The 20433-nt window shown below is 34.0% G+C and overlaps 2 protein-coding genes across 2 annotated transcripts; both read right to left on the minus strand.

The window, feature by feature from the left end:
* Window positions 1–5671: 5671 nt before the first annotated feature.
* Window positions 5672–6589, minus strand: LOC119536855 (olfactory receptor 4A47-like). Its single transcript, XM_037839571.1, has one exon. It carries the CDS (start codon window positions 6587–6589, stop codon window positions 5672–5674), a length of 918 nt encoding a protein of 305 aa, XP_037695499.1.
* Window positions 6590–19192: 12603 nt separating this feature from the next.
* Window positions 19193–20122, minus strand: LOC119536363 (olfactory receptor 4A47-like). The gene has a single exon (XM_037839116.1). The coding sequence runs from the start codon at window positions 20120–20122 to the stop codon at window positions 19193–19195; it is 930 nt and encodes a 309-aa protein (XP_037695044.1).
* Between the last annotated feature and the right edge of the window lie 311 nt (window positions 20123–20433).

Consider the following 20433-nt stretch of genomic DNA (forward strand, 5'->3'; position numbering starts at 1 on the left):
TTACCCTTCTATAAGGCCTGTTTCAGAAAGGAGAGCTGGGGGGAACAGGCTCTGAAATGAAATTGTGAACACAACTATGAATCCATTTATTATGTCATTAACAAATCTTCACCGTATGTTCTAGAGTGGCTTACACAAATAATCATTTCATAAATATTTATTTAGCTCATTTTCCAAAGAGCCTAATAACAGTTTCACTTGACAATTCTATTTCCACTTGAAATGACTTGCTTGGGCCTACAAATAAGAGATTCTAACTTGAAGTCTTACTGGATCTTCTATACAGAAAGTAGTCATAAGCCCAAAAGATGTCCATATATTTAATAATCCCTTATTTAAAAGATTCCATTTCTAGGCATAGAAGTCATCAATGATGAAAAAGGAAAGGGTTCCTGCTATGAAGAAACTTATTCTCTGGATTGGAGACAAACTCTATACAAATAAATTGGCACAGAGTCAGCCTTTCAAGTTGGTAGTATTTGTGATAAACTCCTTTGCAATAAAATAATGCTTCTTTCAGAAATCTTGCTCATTTCTATGACATTCCACTATTAGAGATTCAGACCTTCAAGTCTCAAAGATTGTTCAATTTTCATAAGCATCTTATTAAATTTCAAGAGGCTGGACTTTGAAATGTACAAAGTAACTACAAAATTATTTAGTACATTGTTCCCAGTAGCAAATACTTAGACATATATTTGTCTGACTGTTGACTTCTTAAGGAACTATAATTCTCTCCATTTCATCTTTGCTTTTCCCACAAATCTTAACACACTCACAAACACTATTGAGATTTTCAGCAATTACATCAAACTGAACTTAAGTGACTCATAACTATCACCAACTAGCACATTAGCAGCTAGTTTTTTTTTTTTTTTTTTTTTTTCCAAAACACTTGGGGTGATCTATGTAGTGAGGTGGGGGAGGAAATAGACACTAAAAAGAGAGATAGGGGAAAATGGGACCTAGGGAAAATGGGACATAGTTTCATTTAATAATGCTTCTTAGGCTCTGAGACTGCTCAGAGACTGCTCAAAATAGATCTTCAGTGACTCCATTCCCAAAAATACCCACATACAGGGAAATCTTTAAGCTTAGTGTAAGAAGGCATGAGTTTCAACCATTTTTAAAATTTAATTACGAGTCTTTCTCAGTTTATTCATTGGAAAATAAAGAGATTGAATTAGACAATCTCAGAATCCTTTCCAGTCCAACTATCCCTACTATCAGTGCAGCTCCACTTTATTCTTTTATGCTAACTTTTTTTTCTAATTTCATTATATTTATTATCATACAACAACTTCCAAGCTTACCACTGCCTAGCCAGTGGGAAGTGAGATGTGATAATTACAGTGACCAAATAATGATTGCCAATTTCTCATTGCTTGTGTACCTTTTTGAGACCCAAGACATCCACAGACAGGACATAGTACTGTGGTAAATAATGTGGACACTGCCTCTGTTGGAACCCTGACTTCATCACTTACTATGTGACCTTGGGCAAATTAATAAACCTCTCTGTGCCTCAGTTTCATAATTTGTAAAATAGGAACACTAATAGTTCCTAATTGTTAGCGTTGTTGTGTTATGCCATGCAGAGTGCTTAGAACACTGCCTGGTACATGGTAAACTCAATAAGTGACTGCTAATATTATTTTTCTAGAATGCTTCACTATGGACAGTGAATCAGAACAAATCATGTGTCTCTCTCTCAATTTGGTAAGAATTATAGGCACAGTCCAGGATAAAAATAATATTATTCCTATAAATCAAGAATCCCTTTTTGAACATAAGATAAGAGTGCATGTCTTAGGGATTATCTATTTTATTGTATATGAGTAGTAATCTTTATCTGTGATGGGATGTGTGTTGACTAGAATCAAACAGAAAATCAGAAAAAAAATTGGTCCCATGAATCAGAGGGAACCTAAAGAGTAGAAAATGAAAGAAAAGAAGAATCAAATCAGGAAACAGAAATTTTATTAAAGAAATGAATATCTATAAGTAACAAGAATATTAATGTAATTAAGCAAAGCTAGTATTATTTAAGAAGAAACTCTTAAGAAAACATTCCTTTAGTGAGGGAGTGCTAGAAGCCCAACCACCTGAGAATTCCTGGGCTTACCCAGGAAGCTTCTTTGGGAACCACAGCAAATAAAACAGGGAACATCCTAGAAAAGGAAGGAAGAGAGAAGAAAAGGAAATTTAAAAGGAGAAAATATTGATCCCTCAGTCCTTGGATCTGATAGTTAAGGACAAGCTTTAAACACATAGAAATATGGATGCAAACCCAAACTTTAGGATTATTTCCTGTTCATGAAAATCACAGAATTACTAAACCTCAAATTTAGAAAAGCTGCTACTGTTCACACAGATTTGGCAGCAGGGGAGAATATGTGAATGAGAATTTTGAGCTTTCTTTAGAATCCAGCCATAATGAACACTCTGTATGTCTCACTCACATGGTGCTTCCAGCTTATTCAGGAACACTGCCACTGTTGAAACTATAGACAGAAAAAGGCACTCCTGTTGAGGAAGGTAAGAGTGTAAAGTAGTCTGTAGCCAATTATTTTTCTTTTTTAACTCCTTACTTTCTTCAAGATCTAGTGCCCTTCCTTTTATTAATCATCAATGTCGCATTTTACAAGAATAAATTCTCTATTGGTCAGTTAAATTAATTACCTGTAAAAAATTTGAATCTGAACTATGCTATATAGTTTCTATCATCAAAATTTTGATACTTTATAAGTTGAAATGTAATATTACTAGGCTTTCAACTTAAACCATTTAATTAATATTTCTCAAGAAAAAATAATTCAATACCATTTCTTAAGAAAATAATTTTTAAAATAAAATAAATCCAAATCCCATAGTAACAAAAATACCCCTTACAGTGCATCATAGTTACAGTTTTATAAATCTCTCTTAGTTTCAGTAGGCAAGATACTGCCCTGTTTACTAGTTTCTTTAGGTATATATAGTAAGATGGTTGCTGTGATGATTTTAAAAGAGTTACACATAGAAGTTCATATCAAGCTTCCAGAACAACATAGAAATTTGTTCCTTTGTGCCCTAACACACTTTATATTCTATACAATTTGATTCCCTAATTCAAATATATCTAAACTAAATTTAAATCTTTAACATATCATGTAAAATAGGATATGAACCCAGATTTTTAATCTATTGACTTATTTGCAATGCAAAACATTTTTCTTTTGTTATTTGGCAAATGAACAAAAAAACATCTCTCAGGCTGTAATGCTAAATCCAAGTAGATTTTATGTATTCTGGTTAATTTCTGTGTTTTGCTAGCTTAATTTTCCCAATTCCTACTTCCTCCAATGCAAATATATGTAAGATACTGGCTATATTTCAATGTATCGTGTGATTTTTCAATGAGTATCCATTGCTAGTTTTTTCAAGAACTCACCTCTTAGGTCTTGTCCTTGGTCCTGAAAAAATAAGTTCTTGTTTCACTGAGGGTAACTAGATACATCGTGTATCTATGTATCTGTGACCATTGAACACATGACAATGTATGGCTGATTAGTGAATCTAGAAATAGTTTCAAGAGGCTATATGTCCCATATTTCCACACAGATTTCCCACCATCTCAGTCTTTCAGATAATTATGAATTGTAGAAATATCTAAAGTGAATGCTTAGAATATAAAGATATTAAATAAAACAGTAATTTACTGTGTAAAGATCATTGAACATTATCATCTGCTTGGAAAATGGGTTCAAAGGAAAACAAAGATGACATGCTTGCATGACCTAATTAGTAGAAATTAACCAAGCTCAATATTTGGCTACATAAGCAAATTTAAAAACATTGATGTTAGTTATTTGAATATGTGTCTTCTCAGTCAATTATGATGAAAAAAACAGAAAGTAATTTTCTTTGCAAATTTAGAAAAACAATCATGTCCCTATCCATTAAGCTTGTACCTAACAAGGCAAATTTTGGAATTTAAGTTCCTGGAAAAGTGAAGGCTAGTGCTTTCCTGCAAGAGAGAGTAGACCTCTTCAGCCATTCAGTCATTCAAACAGAATACACCTATGGCTGCTTCTTCCCTAATTAAAAGCCTGTTACCATATCTCCTCAACCTCATCCTAGAATCTTGGCACCTTCCATAAATTCCTACAAGCAACAAAAGATTTGTATGCAAGAGAAAATAGAATAGGAAAACACCGATAAGACTAGATAACAATTAAAGATAAAATCCAGTCTGGGCAGAAATTTGAGTTTTCAGAAATCTCTTTGCTCACTCTATATATTAGTTTACTGTAGTATTTGGAACAAATCCCAATGCAGTAAACTCTCCTGGACAGTTTACTCCCCTACAGCATTTCCTAGAGGAAAAATACTTTGGTTTTGCCAAGAAAATTAACAGAGAGCAAAGTATTATGAAGTGCCATAATGTGAAAAAATCTTAAAGTGGAAAATAATTTGTCCCATCTCAGGAAACATATAGGTAATGGAAACAATATTTGTTCCAAATGAAGTGTCAACCAACCCCAGGCTCCTGTATCCTGTATCCCCAAGAGATGATGACCTTATTCTGGCTGTTAGAGTCATGGAGGCAAAGAGCTAAATTGGCATGACAATTCTTGAAAAGACAGGTAATTATAGCTCAGTAGTTCTGGATTGAGCTGAATATTGGTTCATCAAAGCCTGAATCTATGTCAATGGGAGCCGTAATGATCTTCTATTTTGAAACACACTAAATGATTATTTTCATGAGTAGGCACAACATGACATTTTATATTTTGATCCAAGAGGGTATGTCTTAATTTGATCAATTTATTCTCTGTTGGCTCAAAATTCAACTTGGCTAGAATTTCATACTGATTCCTCAACTTTGTAAGGTTCCTCACTAGATGCATATATGAGGCTGAATGTACCTTAATGCCTACCTAACCTGGGCAATCAAATCAGTATAGAAATATCATCAAATAAAATGCAAACTTTTACACACAGAGACATATACATGCATATGTATGTACTATGCTTTTATTTCCAAAAAATATCCTTGAAGATTCTTAAGAACACAGTCAGTGACTGCCCCTGAGTAGGCGAACCGGGAGATTTGGATAAGGATGGGTAGGAAATTTGCATTTTACTTTATGCCATTTTGTATGGCATTCCTTTTTATACTTATTGTTATTGTGCTTTCAATCTGTTTTATTTAAAAAATAGGTGCATTACATACTAAAAAATTGTATGTAATGCAACTGAAATTGAATAAAGATGACAGTCTGCATAGCATTAAATATTAAATACTATAATAAAAAGAATGAACATGACTGACAAGAATTTAACCAAAAAAAAGCTGACTGAAAAAAAAAATTAACATAGATAATGCAGAAATTAAACACCATGTAACTCATTAAAATTTCATTCATTACCCATTACATATTAGTTATTGTCTCACCACTATATATAATTACAACTTTCTAGGTACAGTGAAAAACTAGATATTATAGAGTTTTTATTCTAGTCATCAATAGCCCAAACATATAGTAAATTATTTCATTATCATTATGATAAATTCTTTGAAGAAAAGCAAAGGATGTATCAGATTTAAATGACTTCTGGGCTCCAATGAGATGTTCCCTAAAGACAAATGAGTGTTCTCAGTGAGGACGACACACCTATTTACCACCTATATGAATTTTCTTCTCCAGAGCTGCTTCATAGTATTTGTCATCTCTGAATTTCTCAGAGTATAGATTAAAGGGTTTAGCATGGGGGTTATGACTGTATAAAACACACTCAATGATTTGTCAATAGGGAAGTTTCTAGCAGGTCTTGCATACATAAAAATACAGGGAACAAAGAAGAAGACAACCACAGTGATATGTGAACCACAGGTGGAGAGGGCTTTCCTTTTCCCTTCCTGACTAAGGTTCTTTAGGGAGTGCAAAATGACACCATAAGAGATGAGTAAGAGCAGAAATACAATACTGCAGATCAGCCCTCCGTTGAGTGCTACTAGGAGGTCAATGACATAGGTGTCAGAACAAACGAGTTTCAATAATGGATACATGTCACAGAAAAAGTGATCAATTACATTGGGACCACAGAATGGGAGCCCATAAAGAGAGCTAAGTTGAATTACTGAGTGCAGAAAACCCCCAATCCAGGACCCTATTAGCAGCATGACACACACCCAGTGCCTCATGATAATCAGATAACGCAAGGGCTTACAGATGGCTACACAGCGGTCATATGCCATCACCAACAGAAGAAAGACCTCTGATCCTCCAAACAAGTGCTCCATAAAGAGCTGGATCATACAAGCTTGGAAGGTTATGGTCTTTTGTCCAAAGAGCAATCCTGAAATCAAATGAGGGGAAATGGCTGAGGCATACATGACATCCATAAATGACAAGCCAGCAAGAAAGAAGTGCATAGGTGAGCCCAGGGACTTACTGACAGTTACTGTCACAACAATCAGCAAATTGCCCCCCACAGTCAAAATGTAGGACAATGAGAACATAACTGAAAGTACTTTCTCTTCCTTTGGATTCTGTGTGAGGCCCAGAAGGACAAAGTAAGTCACATTGTTCCTTGATTCCATCTATTATTTTATAGAGGCTGAATTCAGGTTACAAACAGTTCACCTATAAAACAGTGAAAAATTTTAATGAGTTGTAAACCTAGTCTTTTATTTATTCATTCAGTCAAAATGTATTTGGAGCATCTATTTGTGTAAACCTGTCACCATATGCATTGGGGTTACGAGGTTAAATAAGACAATGTTCCCTATCCTCAGTGATTTGATTTATAATTATGGGGTCAGAATAATACCAACCAATTTAATTAATGCTATTTTAAAGACATTCACATGATGCTTAGGGTATACAGTTTGAGAACATAAATTGAACTTGGGTCAATAAAGCTTCCCAGAGGAAGCAATGCATTCACTGAGTTTAAAAGTAAAGTGAAAATTGACTAGAACAAGACAGGGTGGGATAGGAATTCCATGCAAAGGTGCACCATTTATAAAGCCACAAAATTTACTATGTAAGAACTTATTTAGGTTAATTTATGCATTAAGTGGATATAAAAATTCAAAGGAAAGCTATAGATCAAAGTTCACTGCCCTAATTTCCTGCCACTACCCTGAAACTTCCTTTTTAGGATCATTGGTTGGAATTCCCTCCTTTTCCTGAACTATAAATACTGAAGCCACACTATTTGTATCTCATCTCCTGTCTCTCCCATAATTTTCAAAATTATGTATGCAACTACTAACGGGTTTCAAATTATTGTTGATAAAACTAAATTATTAATAATCCAGACCAAATCTATTCTTCATCTCATTGAATGGTTCCACTTTCCATGTTATTGTTCAGATCAAATATCTCACAATACCTTTCACTCTTTTATTCCTCTTACATTACTTATTGAACCTTTAAAAACCCTTTGAGTCTACCTCCAAAATATACCACAGTCTTGGTTATTCTCACTATCTCTCTGGTATCTCCATGGCTTACTGCAATTCGCTTTCTGCCAGTGTTTCCAGTTTTATTTCTGCCTCCAACTATCCCTTCTCCTGCAGCAGCTCAAATGACTACTTTGAAATCTGATTTAGATAATTCCACCTACTTACTCAAGACTCTCACAGAGGGTTCCTACACACACCCTCTATGTAACTTGGCCTGCAGGACCCCAGAGAATTTATATCCAAGCTACCACCACAAATTCTTAAAATTTTCATTTTGCTAGAGACTGTATGCTATATCTCAAATTAAAAAAAAATGCTTTTCCATCTTCTTAGCTCCACTATGCTTTTATAGATGTTCTTTTCAATGATACGAAACTATTTACCTTTAAAATAATGATAAATAGTGGGAAAAGGTATATTGTAAGCTTAATCTTTTATTTATCCATTCAATGGCTACATGATTATAGAATACTTATATTGTGTCCAGCTTTTTCAATAAGGTAGATTCCAGTGATCACAGAGGATCCACTAACTCATTATGCTCGGGGTCTACACCAGGGGCCCTATCATCAGAGGACAGAAAAGTTGGTATTGATTGAGGAATCACTTTTTCATGAAAAATCTCCTATTTTTCCAGATGAAAGTATTCCTCTTGAAGTTAAGAGATGACTGATGACATCTAAGAATTTCTCCTATCTTCTCATGACAAGTACCATATAAACCCTAACCAGCAACATTTTTGTCTTTTTCCTCTTATTTAGCAATGACACTGAACTTTCCTTGAGGAAATCTCCATTCAGCTAGTTGCCTATTGTATCTGTTTATGTATGTCTCTCTGCTAACTCAATAGCCTTAGTTTATACGTCAGAAAAACCAAAAAGCCATAGTGTACTGTGTCTTTACTTACATAAGACATTAACAGGCAGGAAAAACAGATAGTTTTATTCTATTCAAAGTGTCTATCACACTCATGTTTTAGGAAATATATAATGTATTATTTATCATATATATAAATCATGTTATAAGAGAACACTTTCCTAAACCACTATTATTATATTATTTTCCAAATCTAGCTGCCAGATCTGAAATAAGTGGTACTCACCATGCTGAGTAATAATTTTGCAAATCTATAAAATAAGATTAATGCTAGCTACCTACCAAGTGTTGGTGAATATTTACTGAGCTGAAATATTTGAAAATATAAATAGCACAGTGCATGGACAAAAACAGGTGATCAATCTTTGTTTTATTATATCTGAAGGTCCAATTACTCCATATCAGCATGTATAAATTAATGTTTCTCTGAAATGCAGAACAACCTGGTGAGAAAACAAATTTTTCATTACATTGATTCTGTTTAAAATAGACACACCATAAAATCTAATGAAGGGAAAAGAAATGCTAACTTTTTAAGGACATCTGTCATTTGTCATGCAAAACTATAGTCCAGATCATGTATGTATTATACACATTTATTGTGATATATTTAATGTATCACATTGAATATTTCACAATTTATCCTTACACTATAAATATCATTATCCACATTTTAGTCGAAGAAACTAAGGCTCAGAATATTTTGTCATTTTTCCCCAATCACACATAATTAAGGGATAGGACTGGAACTAGAATCTAAGTTTGACTGAATTCAAAGTACCTGTATTGACAGTTCAAGTGTTATAACTGCTTATGAAATAAATATTCACACAATTGCACAGTCTGATTTCTAGTATTAAGGGTTAAAAACTTACCTTCTGGAGCTTTCTACACAATGTGAAAGAGGATTTTGAAATTCACATATTAGTGTCTGGAAATCCCTCTTTCAGTCCAGAATAACCACAGAAGACAAAAAGTTGCATTCTTTCTTGGAGATAGATGTGATTTCATATGGCTATGCCTGTCAATTTTCTCCACAGACTCTTCTGAATATTTCATAAAATTATGAATTGCATTGTAGAACTATTAAAAAGAAATTGCATGATGCAAACAGAAAAACAAAATATTCCATTGTTAGGATAATTTATCAAAATGCAATACTATACCATATCTACATAAAAAGATACAGCCTAAAGAGAAAAAAAAGAATTTCTACCAATTCATTTTCTGGTAACTTAAAAAAAAAATTACCATTCCAGTTTCTTGCCTATCTCATTCTATTCTGTTGTTATGGTCAAACTAGTTGTACTTGAGAATATGAAAGGATGTTCAGTGCCTTTTTTAATATCATGCTTTAAGTTTAGTTCAGCGACTCCTGAAATAGTTACCTAAATTCTTAAGAGAAGAGTGTCTACTCACGAATAGGGCAAACATCACTGGGCATTTTATCCCTTCTAACCACATCATTTACTATGGAGTCCTACAATTGGAGTGCATCCAAGATTGCTAATTGCTTAATTATATTCACTTGGATTTTCCACAAACTTTTAATAGAGCATCTGTATATAAAGATGTCATGAGTGCAATCACATAATAATGGTCAAGAAGCTGTAACATGGAGGAAAAAATAAAACTCGTTCCAGAACCATCATAAGATAATTTCTAGGCAAAAATAATATAACACTCTAGTCACTTTGTTCCAATGAAGATGAATTTATCGTTTATTTCCTCACTTTCTTATAACAAGTTTTACTTTCTTTTTATTTAATACTTAATTTATTCTGCCTTGAAATATGGTTAGTTATGTTATAATTTTATCTCCAATTTAGATGTAATAATAAGCCATTCTTCATTAAATTACTGATTTTCTTAAAACTGTATTGAGCACTTTTTTGTGTCAGGTGCTATGCTGTGAGGTGGGTATACAATAGTTAAAAAAAAAGAGAAAGAGAAAATAAGGAAAAAGAAAATGCCTACATTTACCTTATATTCTTTTAATAGAACCAAGCAATGAACAAGGGAATAACTTCATAAAGCAATTATAGTCCATGATAATTGCTATTAAGACAACAAACACAACTGTGACAGAAAATAAGAGGGAAAATGCTACTGTGGATGGAGTAGTTAGATAAGGCAAATTTTAAAAGGTGATATTTAAGCTGAGATACAAAGGATGACATGTCACTACCATAAGTGTTGTATATGTGGAAGATTCCAACTTTGAAAAGATCAAAATGCAGAAAGATCAGTGTGCCTGGAGGGAAATAGGAAAGAGAGACAATAGAACAAGCAGAGGTTGCAAATATGTATCATGCTATATTGTAAAGCAGAACACAACTTGGTAAGAAATTTGGATTTTATTTAAGTTTTTTCAAAGTGACAGTAAATAAAGTTAGACAAGCATTTTTTTTTTTTTTTTTTTTTTTTTTTTAACTAAGGAAGTTCTCCATCTCACCAAATATCTCAAAATTAGGCGAGAAGTGCTTCTGGAGAATTTGCTACCGAATTACATGTGATACTATTCTAGTGGCAAAATGTAAAAGACTATCGAATCTGTTTTTATTTCAGCACTAATAACACTGTCATAGTAATTTTTCAGTAAAATTTAAATACCGTAAATTTAACTCTATGGTATCAACTGAGATAATTTTCCTGCTGTCTCATTTTCTTGCTGTCATTTATGTCTGCTTTTTATCCTATGTGTAGGACCAACACTGATGAGAGCACCCTTAAGTTTTGTAGAAACTACCTGTAGGATTAAAAAAAGCATTATGAGCTCTCATGCATGAACCACAGTAAATGTGGTGGTCGGCAATAACTCCCCCTCCCCCCAAATCTTTTGAACATGCCCTGCACATTTAATTAGTTTCCCATGCATTGAATTCACTTCCCAAACATAAAATTCAAGGAACTACATTTCCCATTCCTCCGGGTTCTGCCTACCATGTGTATCGGTGCAAATCTTTGAGTTGGAAATTAGTTATATCAGGCTGGGTGCTGGTGAGGGCTCAACAGAACCAGGGTGGTTCTGAAGTCAGGGAAAGTGGTAGCAGCTTTCTGATTTGGCCACTGTTTTAGTTTCCTAGCTGCCAAAACAAATGCCATGTAATGAATGGGTACTGGAAAAAGGTAGTTATAAATAAAAGCTACGGCCACATGACCAGTTACAGAAACAAGAACTGCAATATTTATGAATACTTTTCCTTTTTTGTTATTAATATTTTTGTATATATACTTAAAGAAAATATCTTTATTTTCTTCCTTATCCCCTATCATATAACATAGTTGTATTAATTTTATGACATAATATTTAAATTACAGTATATCAAGTTTCAGAGTGGATACTACCGTAGGACTTGCCCCCTTTTCTGGGGAAAGAGTTAATGTGTTTCTAGTCATATGCAGGACAGTTGAGTATTGTTAGTCAAAAATATGTCTGTTGTTTTTATTTAGAGATTAAGTATGGTGTAAGGAGATGTGTATGGATGCCAAGTTTACAAGAGGTCAACTGTAATAATTAAATTCATATGTCAACTTCACCAGGTTATGGTGTCTAGTGGTTTAATAACAAGCAAGCACTGGCTTGATTACTGTGGGGATACTTTGTGGATTGAAATCATAAGCAAGGTGATCACATCTATGGTTGATTACATTTATAGTCAACTGAAGCCTCATCCAACCAATGAAGGCCTTAAAAGAAGGGATGATTTCAGCAGTCAAAGGGAGAATTCCCATCTCTACTTCAGCCAGCAAGTTTCTCTTTGGGAATTCACCAAAATTTTCATGTGATTTCCCAGCTTGCACCCTGCCCTATAGAATTCAAGCTTCCATCACCTCCTATTGATTTTGTTTCCCTGGAGAACCCTGAATACAGTCAACAGCTGTATTGGTATCAGCAGTGGCAGCAGGTCCCTTAGCAGGCGAGGCCTGTTATAGGTGAGCCTCTGCATGTGGTTCTTGGTGGCTCCACTTTGACTCTGACTGTGGTCCTTCCAAAGATCATTTAAGCTACTTAATTCCATATAATAAATACCTTCCAGTTAAACTAATTACAGACGATTTTGCATCCTTAGCTGAGAACCTCGCTGATACAACAAGCAAACCTAAAATTCTACATTTCAAGGTATCACCAAGATTGGAATATCATCAATTGCAAAAGCATTTCCAGTTAACAAGGATCCTTTAACAAATGCTATTACTCCCATAGGGTTAAATGGAGATGATGACCATTTATTCAGTAAGTATTTATAAAGCATTTAATTTACTCTGTTCCAAGCTTTGTTTTAGGTGCTGCAGATGCAGCAATGAATAAAAAATGCCCTGCTTCTACTTGGCTGGGGTTTGCACTCTGGCTGTTACTAATAAGCAAGTAAATCTGATTGTAAAAATTCTGTAGAGAAGATGCAATGAGTGATAGGATAGAGAGCAGCTCAAGGAAACAGAGAATGGCTTTAAAATGGATGTTTAAGGAAGTCTGCTCTAAGAATGATGCATTTGAGCTGGAGACTGAGTAATGATGACAAGTCAACAAATGTGATTTAGACTAGGAGGAGCATTTTGGGAAGCAAGAAGAGCTAGAACAAAGGCCCGAAGGCAAGAAGGAGCTATTGTAACTGGAGCACCCTGAACAAGGGAGAGAGTAATATTGGATGAGGTCAAAGAAACCTGTTTGTGCAGAGCCTCACAGGCCAAGAAAAGGACAATTATAATTTAGTGTAAATTTAGCTAAACAGCTTTCCTTCTAACAGTCAGCTTATTTCAGCTGCTTCAAGCCAATGTAAGAGATTTTACATGAAAAAAACATAAAAATTAAAATAAAAGCAAGCCACGAAGAGGCAAAGCTGAGATCAATGCTGCTAGCTGCAAAGGAGAATTTAAATGCCATCAAAAAGAGCAACTGCCAGAAAGGACAAAGTCTGCTGGGTGAAGATGGTTGTGTGAGTTTAATTCCTTTCATCCTGAATTTATGTGTGCTGAATTAATATGAATACAGATTAAGTTGTTTGATATCTTCAAGTCATAACAGAGGAAAGTGGATAATCATACTCATCCAGGTCAAATAAAATTCCCCTCCCCTGCACCACAAACCACCCTCTAATAGTTTCACTCATGTTGTTTCAGCTCAGCGCGTCTCATCCCTGAACATGGGCTCATAAATACTGTATATTTGTGCTTTGCGGTCTTCTATGAACACGTATTCTAAAGGGTCCCCTGTGTCTGAGTCACTATTATATCACTTGTTCCACATTTTTAGCATTTTTCACCCTGAATCTATGCTGTCTTTTAATATGTTTATTTCTTTACTGTGTATCTTTCTCTGCTAGAAAGTGTTCTTTCCTCCATTATATGCAGTTGATAGGAAAAATATCATAGTGCTTAAACATGCAAGTTCTGAATCCAAATGCTAAGGTCAATTCCCACCTCAGGCATTCACTAGTTTGTGACCTTGGTTAAGTTATTTATATTTTCCAAGCTTTCATTCATTCTTCTGGAAAACAGAAACAACAGTATTTACTTCAAAACTCTTCACAAAACAATGCCTTCATAGTGTTTTCCAAGTTGTAGCAAATAAATGATATCTTTAACTACAATTATTATTATCATGCTGTAGTTTTCTTATTTGTCATAAAAAATGCATTGGATGTTAGAGCCTTTCATAAGTTCATTGTGATCTGGGTGTGGCATTCACATTTTAAGGTGAATTCTTTAGATTTTAATCTCATCCATTTTGCATTAATTTGTTAAGTTTGCTTTCAGGATTCTGAAAGTTCCTGATGGCAAACTAATCTAACATTTATATACAACTGAATAATAAATATAAATCATATCATTTCTAAAAAGTGTGACATAAATGGGATGCTGATGGAGAAGTGAGAGAGGCAACACATTTATGACAATTGTGAGGCACTTACTGAATACCAGGCACTCTCCTGGATGTTTTATATACATTAGCTCATCTAACACTTAATATAGCCCTATGAGTTTTGTACCACCATTTCATTGTATAAATGAACTAGGATTGGAATAAGACCGAATGATTGTGAAATTCATGCAGTGTTACATGAACTGGTGAGAAGGAATTCAACCCTAGAGTGTTGATTGCAGAGTCTCCAAATCCTTTCACAGTATCTGAAACTCTGCTGCCTACAGGAACTCCAGAAGCAGAATAATGTCCCTAACGGTCCATAATGTTCCTACCTGAATTTCACAGAAAAAATTGTATTACATAGGATTGTTCATATAAAAAGTTAACTCCTTTCACCTATGGAAACAATTACCAGGAGACAACATCTACAGAGCCCAACTCAGAATGAGGCCCCTGGGCTTTCTAGAAGAGATAACAGCCCATATCTGCCTCAACTAGAAGGGGTCAGTACCCATCCATTTTTTTTCATTAAAAAAAACTTGCCTAATATTTACTGTGTCAGGCAGTTTTATAAGCCCTCAGCATATATATCAGCCTACTTAATTAGCCCAACAAATACATGTGAAGAGAACTATTATTATCATTTAACAGATGAACAAAACTGAAAAAGTTGCCCAGGTCACATTCAGACCTGAGAAATCTGACCTTAGTGTCTGCTCATAACCACTGCACAGCACTAACTACTCTTAACAAACATTACCCTTTAAATCTGATCATATACAGACAGTCTGCTTGTTGATCTCAGGTTCACAGTAAAATAATTATTTGGCCCTTCCAATAGGACTTGTCAGGAGAAAAATCAGAGCTGAAATTGGATCATCCCAAAGTCTTGGAGACAGAAGTCAATGGAGATCTGAAAACCAGGGGTGAAAAGTTCAGAAATTGCAGAGAAGTAGCCTATTCTAGTCCTCAAGAACTTATACAAGGCCAGCCCACTTTCAGAGTGTTCTTGAAAGTACAGACAGAGAAATTATGACTCATCCCTTCTCAAGTTTAAAAACAACATTAGGAGCATATTGGAAGCAATGAAGTTATTTCAGGATATTTGTTTTTCCTGTTCCTTTGTTTTATTTTATCTGGATTTTTTTTTTTAATTTTTTGATAAATAAAGTTAATTAAAAAAACAAAAACATTACATTAAAACTAAGGGCCAGTTAAGTGGTTTTATTACAATTTCAGAGATTCCAGGAATAAAGGATATTTATAGTAACTGACCTTTAGCGAACATTTAGTGGTACTGACTTTCCAAGGATTATTTGATTTGATCCTGATAATACTTCTATCATTCCCCATTAAATAAAACTTAAAAGAATAGAGTTTTGCCAAAGCTGACACTATAAATGACAAAACTAAGATTTGAACTCAGGGCTGTCTTAAGAAGATACTATGTTTTTAACCATTATAGTATACTAAATCCTATCACCATTTCCTCCAAAAAGTACGTATACAAAATAATACATAATATGTCATCCAGACATCAAAATTGTAAAATCAAAACTCCCAATGTGAGTTACCAGTTAATAAATAATGAAAATGAAATATAGACCAAATAATGCTGTAAGAATAAATGATAGACTTTTCATTTAGAGACAGAAACAGTTAAAGAAATAATTAGATAAATATGGCAGAAGATTAGAAAGTACAGAAAGAGAAGACAAAAGAATAAAAATCCATTTTTTTTTTTTTTACTTTCCCAGATTATTTTATTTTTGTCTTATTGCATAGCTAGTGTGTTGTGTTGCTTTATTTATAAAGATTAGAGACTTTCATTGTTCTCATGGCTTCTTCTTTGAAGGATACTTCCCAGAAAAGGCCTTAATAAGATGACTTCATTAATAGGCTGGAGATGTGCACATCTTCTACAGCACTATTGCTCACATTGCGTGCCAAGATTGCCTACTTCGGAAACATCTGTGAAATTTGTTGAGATAGCTGAAATGCAGATATATAATTCCAAAAACAGTCCTAATGAGCTATAATTTCTAAAGCTGTTTCTTGGAATTGGAATTTAACTGATTCTGACATTGCATTAAAGTTTGACAACCAAAAGGGCAATAAATTAACCTAAATGGGATATTTTAATAAAGATAAGTAATTTCCTGCCTGAGTCCTTTCTCTGAAGGCTTATATGCCACCTAACTAATTTTGCCATATAGTATTCACTAGTTAAGAGAAATTATCTTCTTTTTTCTTAACAATAAAAGGAAAAAGTCATTTTATATGGTTGTGATTATTTCCCATTCAAAGGAAACTTTGGCCTCAAACTGCCTCATAGCATTTTCTACAACAGCATTTCTGAGATTTCCAGTTAAGGAGTTTAACATGGGGGTTATCATGGTATAAAGCACAACCATGGCTTTATCATAGGAAAGGTGGTCACTGGGCCCAGATACACAAACATGCAGGGCATAAAGGATAAGATGATCACAGTGATGTGAGAGATATAGGTGGATGGGGCTTTGAACCTCCCTTTGGAGATGTGGGAATTCAAAATTTATAGGGTGACCTCACAGGAGACCATCAAGAGCAGTAATTTTAACAGGCAAATGGACCTGCTGTTAGCAGCAACAAAGAGATCAAAGGTGTGGGTGTCCCTGGAGGCGAGTTTCAACAAAGGATCCAAGTCACACATGGAGTGGTCTAGGACATTGGTGAAAAGGATCTCAGTGTTGGCATAAACAAAGCTTCCAGTCCAGGTCTCCCCTATGAGGAGGACACACACTGTCATCTCATCATGGCTGTGTAGAGCAAGATGGCAGGTGGCTACATAGTGGTCATACTCCATCCATGTGAGGATAATCTCAGCTGCCCCCAAAAAGTGCTGGGCAAAGTCCTGAGTCATACACTGCCTGAAAGAGGTGACTTTTCTTATAGCAGAGTATCACCTGGCATTTTAGTGGTCATGGATGAAGAACAGCAGCCATATAGAAAGGATAAGTAAGATAGGAAGAAAATGTAAAGGACTACTAAAGTAAAGGAAAACTTGACTAAATCAAAGATAAATTCTGTTAGTGGACAGGAATTCTCAATTCTCTAAAGAAATAAAATCTTCAAAAATTAATCTTCCCAAATGAAATCTCATTGAAAACACAAACTGAAATTCATACTGTGACTACACTAGCTTATTTTAAATTTACATTTAACTTGAAACATAAGAATAGGCTTAATTCTGAAAAAGAGCAGAAATGAATGATTACTAGGATTATCAGATATAAAAGTGAAGTATAGAGCAGATGCAATTATATTGTGTGTTAAGTGGAACATTAAAAAAAAAAAAAATAGATAAATGGAACAGATTAGAAACCCAGAGACCAGGGAAAGATAATTATGCAACTATAAAAAATGGTCATTCTGAAAAGCAACAAAAATTCAATCCAAATCAGATTCCTTAAATTAAGATAAATTCATGGTGGATCCAAAATTTACATGTAAAATATATCAGCAGAAAACATTTGAAAAATCAAATGCTAAAAAATAATGTGGAAAGAATATTTGATGAAAGAGAATCAAGGACAATCTTTCTAAGGAAGATATAATAACTGAATATAATATTGATTAATCTGTTATGTAACTATAAATAAAATTCTACATGGCCAAAGAATTTACGTATAACTTAAAAAGTTGAAAAGGAACACACCAGTAATATAATAATTACATTTATAAGAGAAAAAAGAATAATTTACTTGTTATATAATGAACTCACAAAAATTAGTATGGAATATAGTGACAATGAAGGAAATAGGTAAAATTTATCAATAGACAAACATAAAAAATACAAATAATTGTAAACATATAAAAAGGCACTGAAACAAATCAATCTAATGGATTTCAATTAAAGAATATAAATTAAATACAATTTTAATAACTAATACATTGTCAAAAACCATAAACATTTATCAAATGCTGTTTGTTGACCATGGGAACAAACAGGTTTTTTACAGACTGTGGCAGGAGTGTGGTTGGTACAACCTCAAGAATGGCATTTTTGCAATAACTTATAAAATCAGCATTTTAAATTCATTTACAATTTGATACAAAATTCCTTTTCATGGGACTCATACTTGCACATTTTCAAAAATAGATGTCTTTATTACAGAAATATATCTCATAGAAAAAAGCTAGAAACGACATTAAGAAGAGAAAACGTTAATTTTAATAAATCTATGAGTTGTTTATGCAGTATGAGGACAACTGAGAATTAATTAGATATACATGAACTAGTATAGAAATATCTTCAAGATGTTGAGCAGTTAAATGCAAACTTTTACATGTACAGAATAAATGCAAATACATATGTATAAACATGATTGCATTTGTTAAGATTATTACTTGAAGAAACTTTAAAAACAGAAGTGATTGCCTCTCTGTATGAGCCTTGAGAGACTGTTGTGGGATGGAGAAAAGATTTACTTCTCATTTAATGCCAGTTTGTGTGGTTTCCAGGTTTACTATTTATTATTTTTCAAGTCTCAATTTTAAAAATAGAAGTATTTCCTACTTAAAAATCATATGTAATGCAACTGAAATTAAATAAAGAGGACAGTTTACATAGTTTTAAATATTTTAACTAGTATAATAAAATAATGAATATAAATAAGAATTTAACTCAAAACAAAGCTAACACTGAGAAAAATTATTAAAGATAATGCAGAAATTAGTTAAAATCAGTGTAATCATAAGATTTTAAGTCAGTAAGTCATTAGATATAAATTTAGCTCCCTACAATACATTCATTGTACTTTTCTAAGTGGAATGACAAAAAGATAATATTGAGCTTACATTCTAGTATAGAAGCTTCTATCAATATTCCACCCATATATTGAATTCTTACTTGAAGGAAAAGAAAAGGTGCATTGGATTTAAGGTGAATTCTGGGTCCCAAGGAGAAGTTTACTAAAGCCAAATGATTTTCCTCATGGAGGACAATGCACTCATTTACTACCTGATAGGACTTTTCTTCTCCAGAGCATCTTCATAGCATATGTCATCTCTGAATTTCTCAGAGTATAGATTAAAGGGTTTAGCATGGGGGTTATGACTGTATAAAACACACTCAATGATTTGTCAATAGGGAAGTTTCTAGCAGGTCTTGCATACATAAAAATACAGGGAACAAAGAAGAAGACAACCACAGTGATATGTGAACCACAGGTGGAGAGGGCTTTCCTCTTCCCTTCCTGACTAAGGTTCTTTAGGGAGTGCAAAATGACACCATAAGAGATGAGTAAGAGCAGAAATACAATACTGCAGATCAGTCCTCCGTTGAGTGCTACTAGGAGGTCAATGACATAGGTGTCAGAACAAACGAGTTTCAATAAGGGATACATGTCACAGAGAAAATGATCAATGACATTGGGACCACAGAATGGGAGCCCATAAAGAGAGCTAAGTTGAATTACTGAGTGTAGCAAACCCCCAGTCCAGGACCCTATTAGCAGCACAACACACACCCAGTGCCTCATGATAATCTGATAATGCAAGGGCTTACAGATGGCCACATAGCGGTCATATGCCATGACCAACAGAAGAAAGACCTCTGATCCACCAAACAAGTGCTCCATAAAGAGCTGGATCATACAAGCTTGGAAGGATATGGTCTTTTGTCCTAAGATCAAGCCTGAAATCAAATGGGGGGAAATGGCTGAGGCATACATGACATCCATAAATGATAAGCCAGCAAGAAAGAAGTACATAGGTGCACCGAGGGATTTACTGAAAGTTACAGTCAGAACAATCAGTAAGTTGCCCACCACGGTCTTAATGTAGAAGAGCAAGAATATAATAGAAAGTATTTTCTGTTCCTTTGGGTTCTGTGTGAGGCCCATGAGGACAAAGTCAGTCACATTGTTCACTGGTTCCATGTATTCTCTCATGGTACTGATTTCAGATTTTAGAAGTAGTTTATCTATAAAACAAAGAATATATTTTAAAATGTACTATAATTATAGTCTTTCTTTTTATTCATTTAATTTAATAATGTGTATTAAGCATCTATTTCTGTCAAAACTAAAATGGACATTGTGATTACAAAGTTGATTAAGGCGTAATTCCCTGTTCTGTCATTTGATACATATTAATGGGATTAGACCAATACAGGCCAATATAATATACTATTGTACATATATTAACCTGATGATAAGGGTGCATGGTGTATGAACATCTGAATCAGACT

This window comes from Choloepus didactylus, chromosome 6, assembly GCF_015220235.1.
Source record: "Choloepus didactylus isolate mChoDid1 chromosome 6, mChoDid1.pri, whole genome shotgun sequence".
Lineage (NCBI taxonomy): Eukaryota > Metazoa > Chordata > Mammalia > Pilosa > Megalonychidae > Choloepus > Choloepus didactylus.

Excerpts from the sequence above, each read along its gene's own strand:
- LOC119536855 (XM_037839571.1), bottom strand. The coding sequence starts at position 6,589 with ATGGAATCAAGGAACAATGTGACTTACTTTGTCCTTCTGGGCCTCACA.
- LOC119536363 (XM_037839116.1), bottom strand. The coding sequence starts at position 20,122 with ATGGAACCAGTGAACAATGTGACTGACTTTGTCCTCATGGGCCTCACA.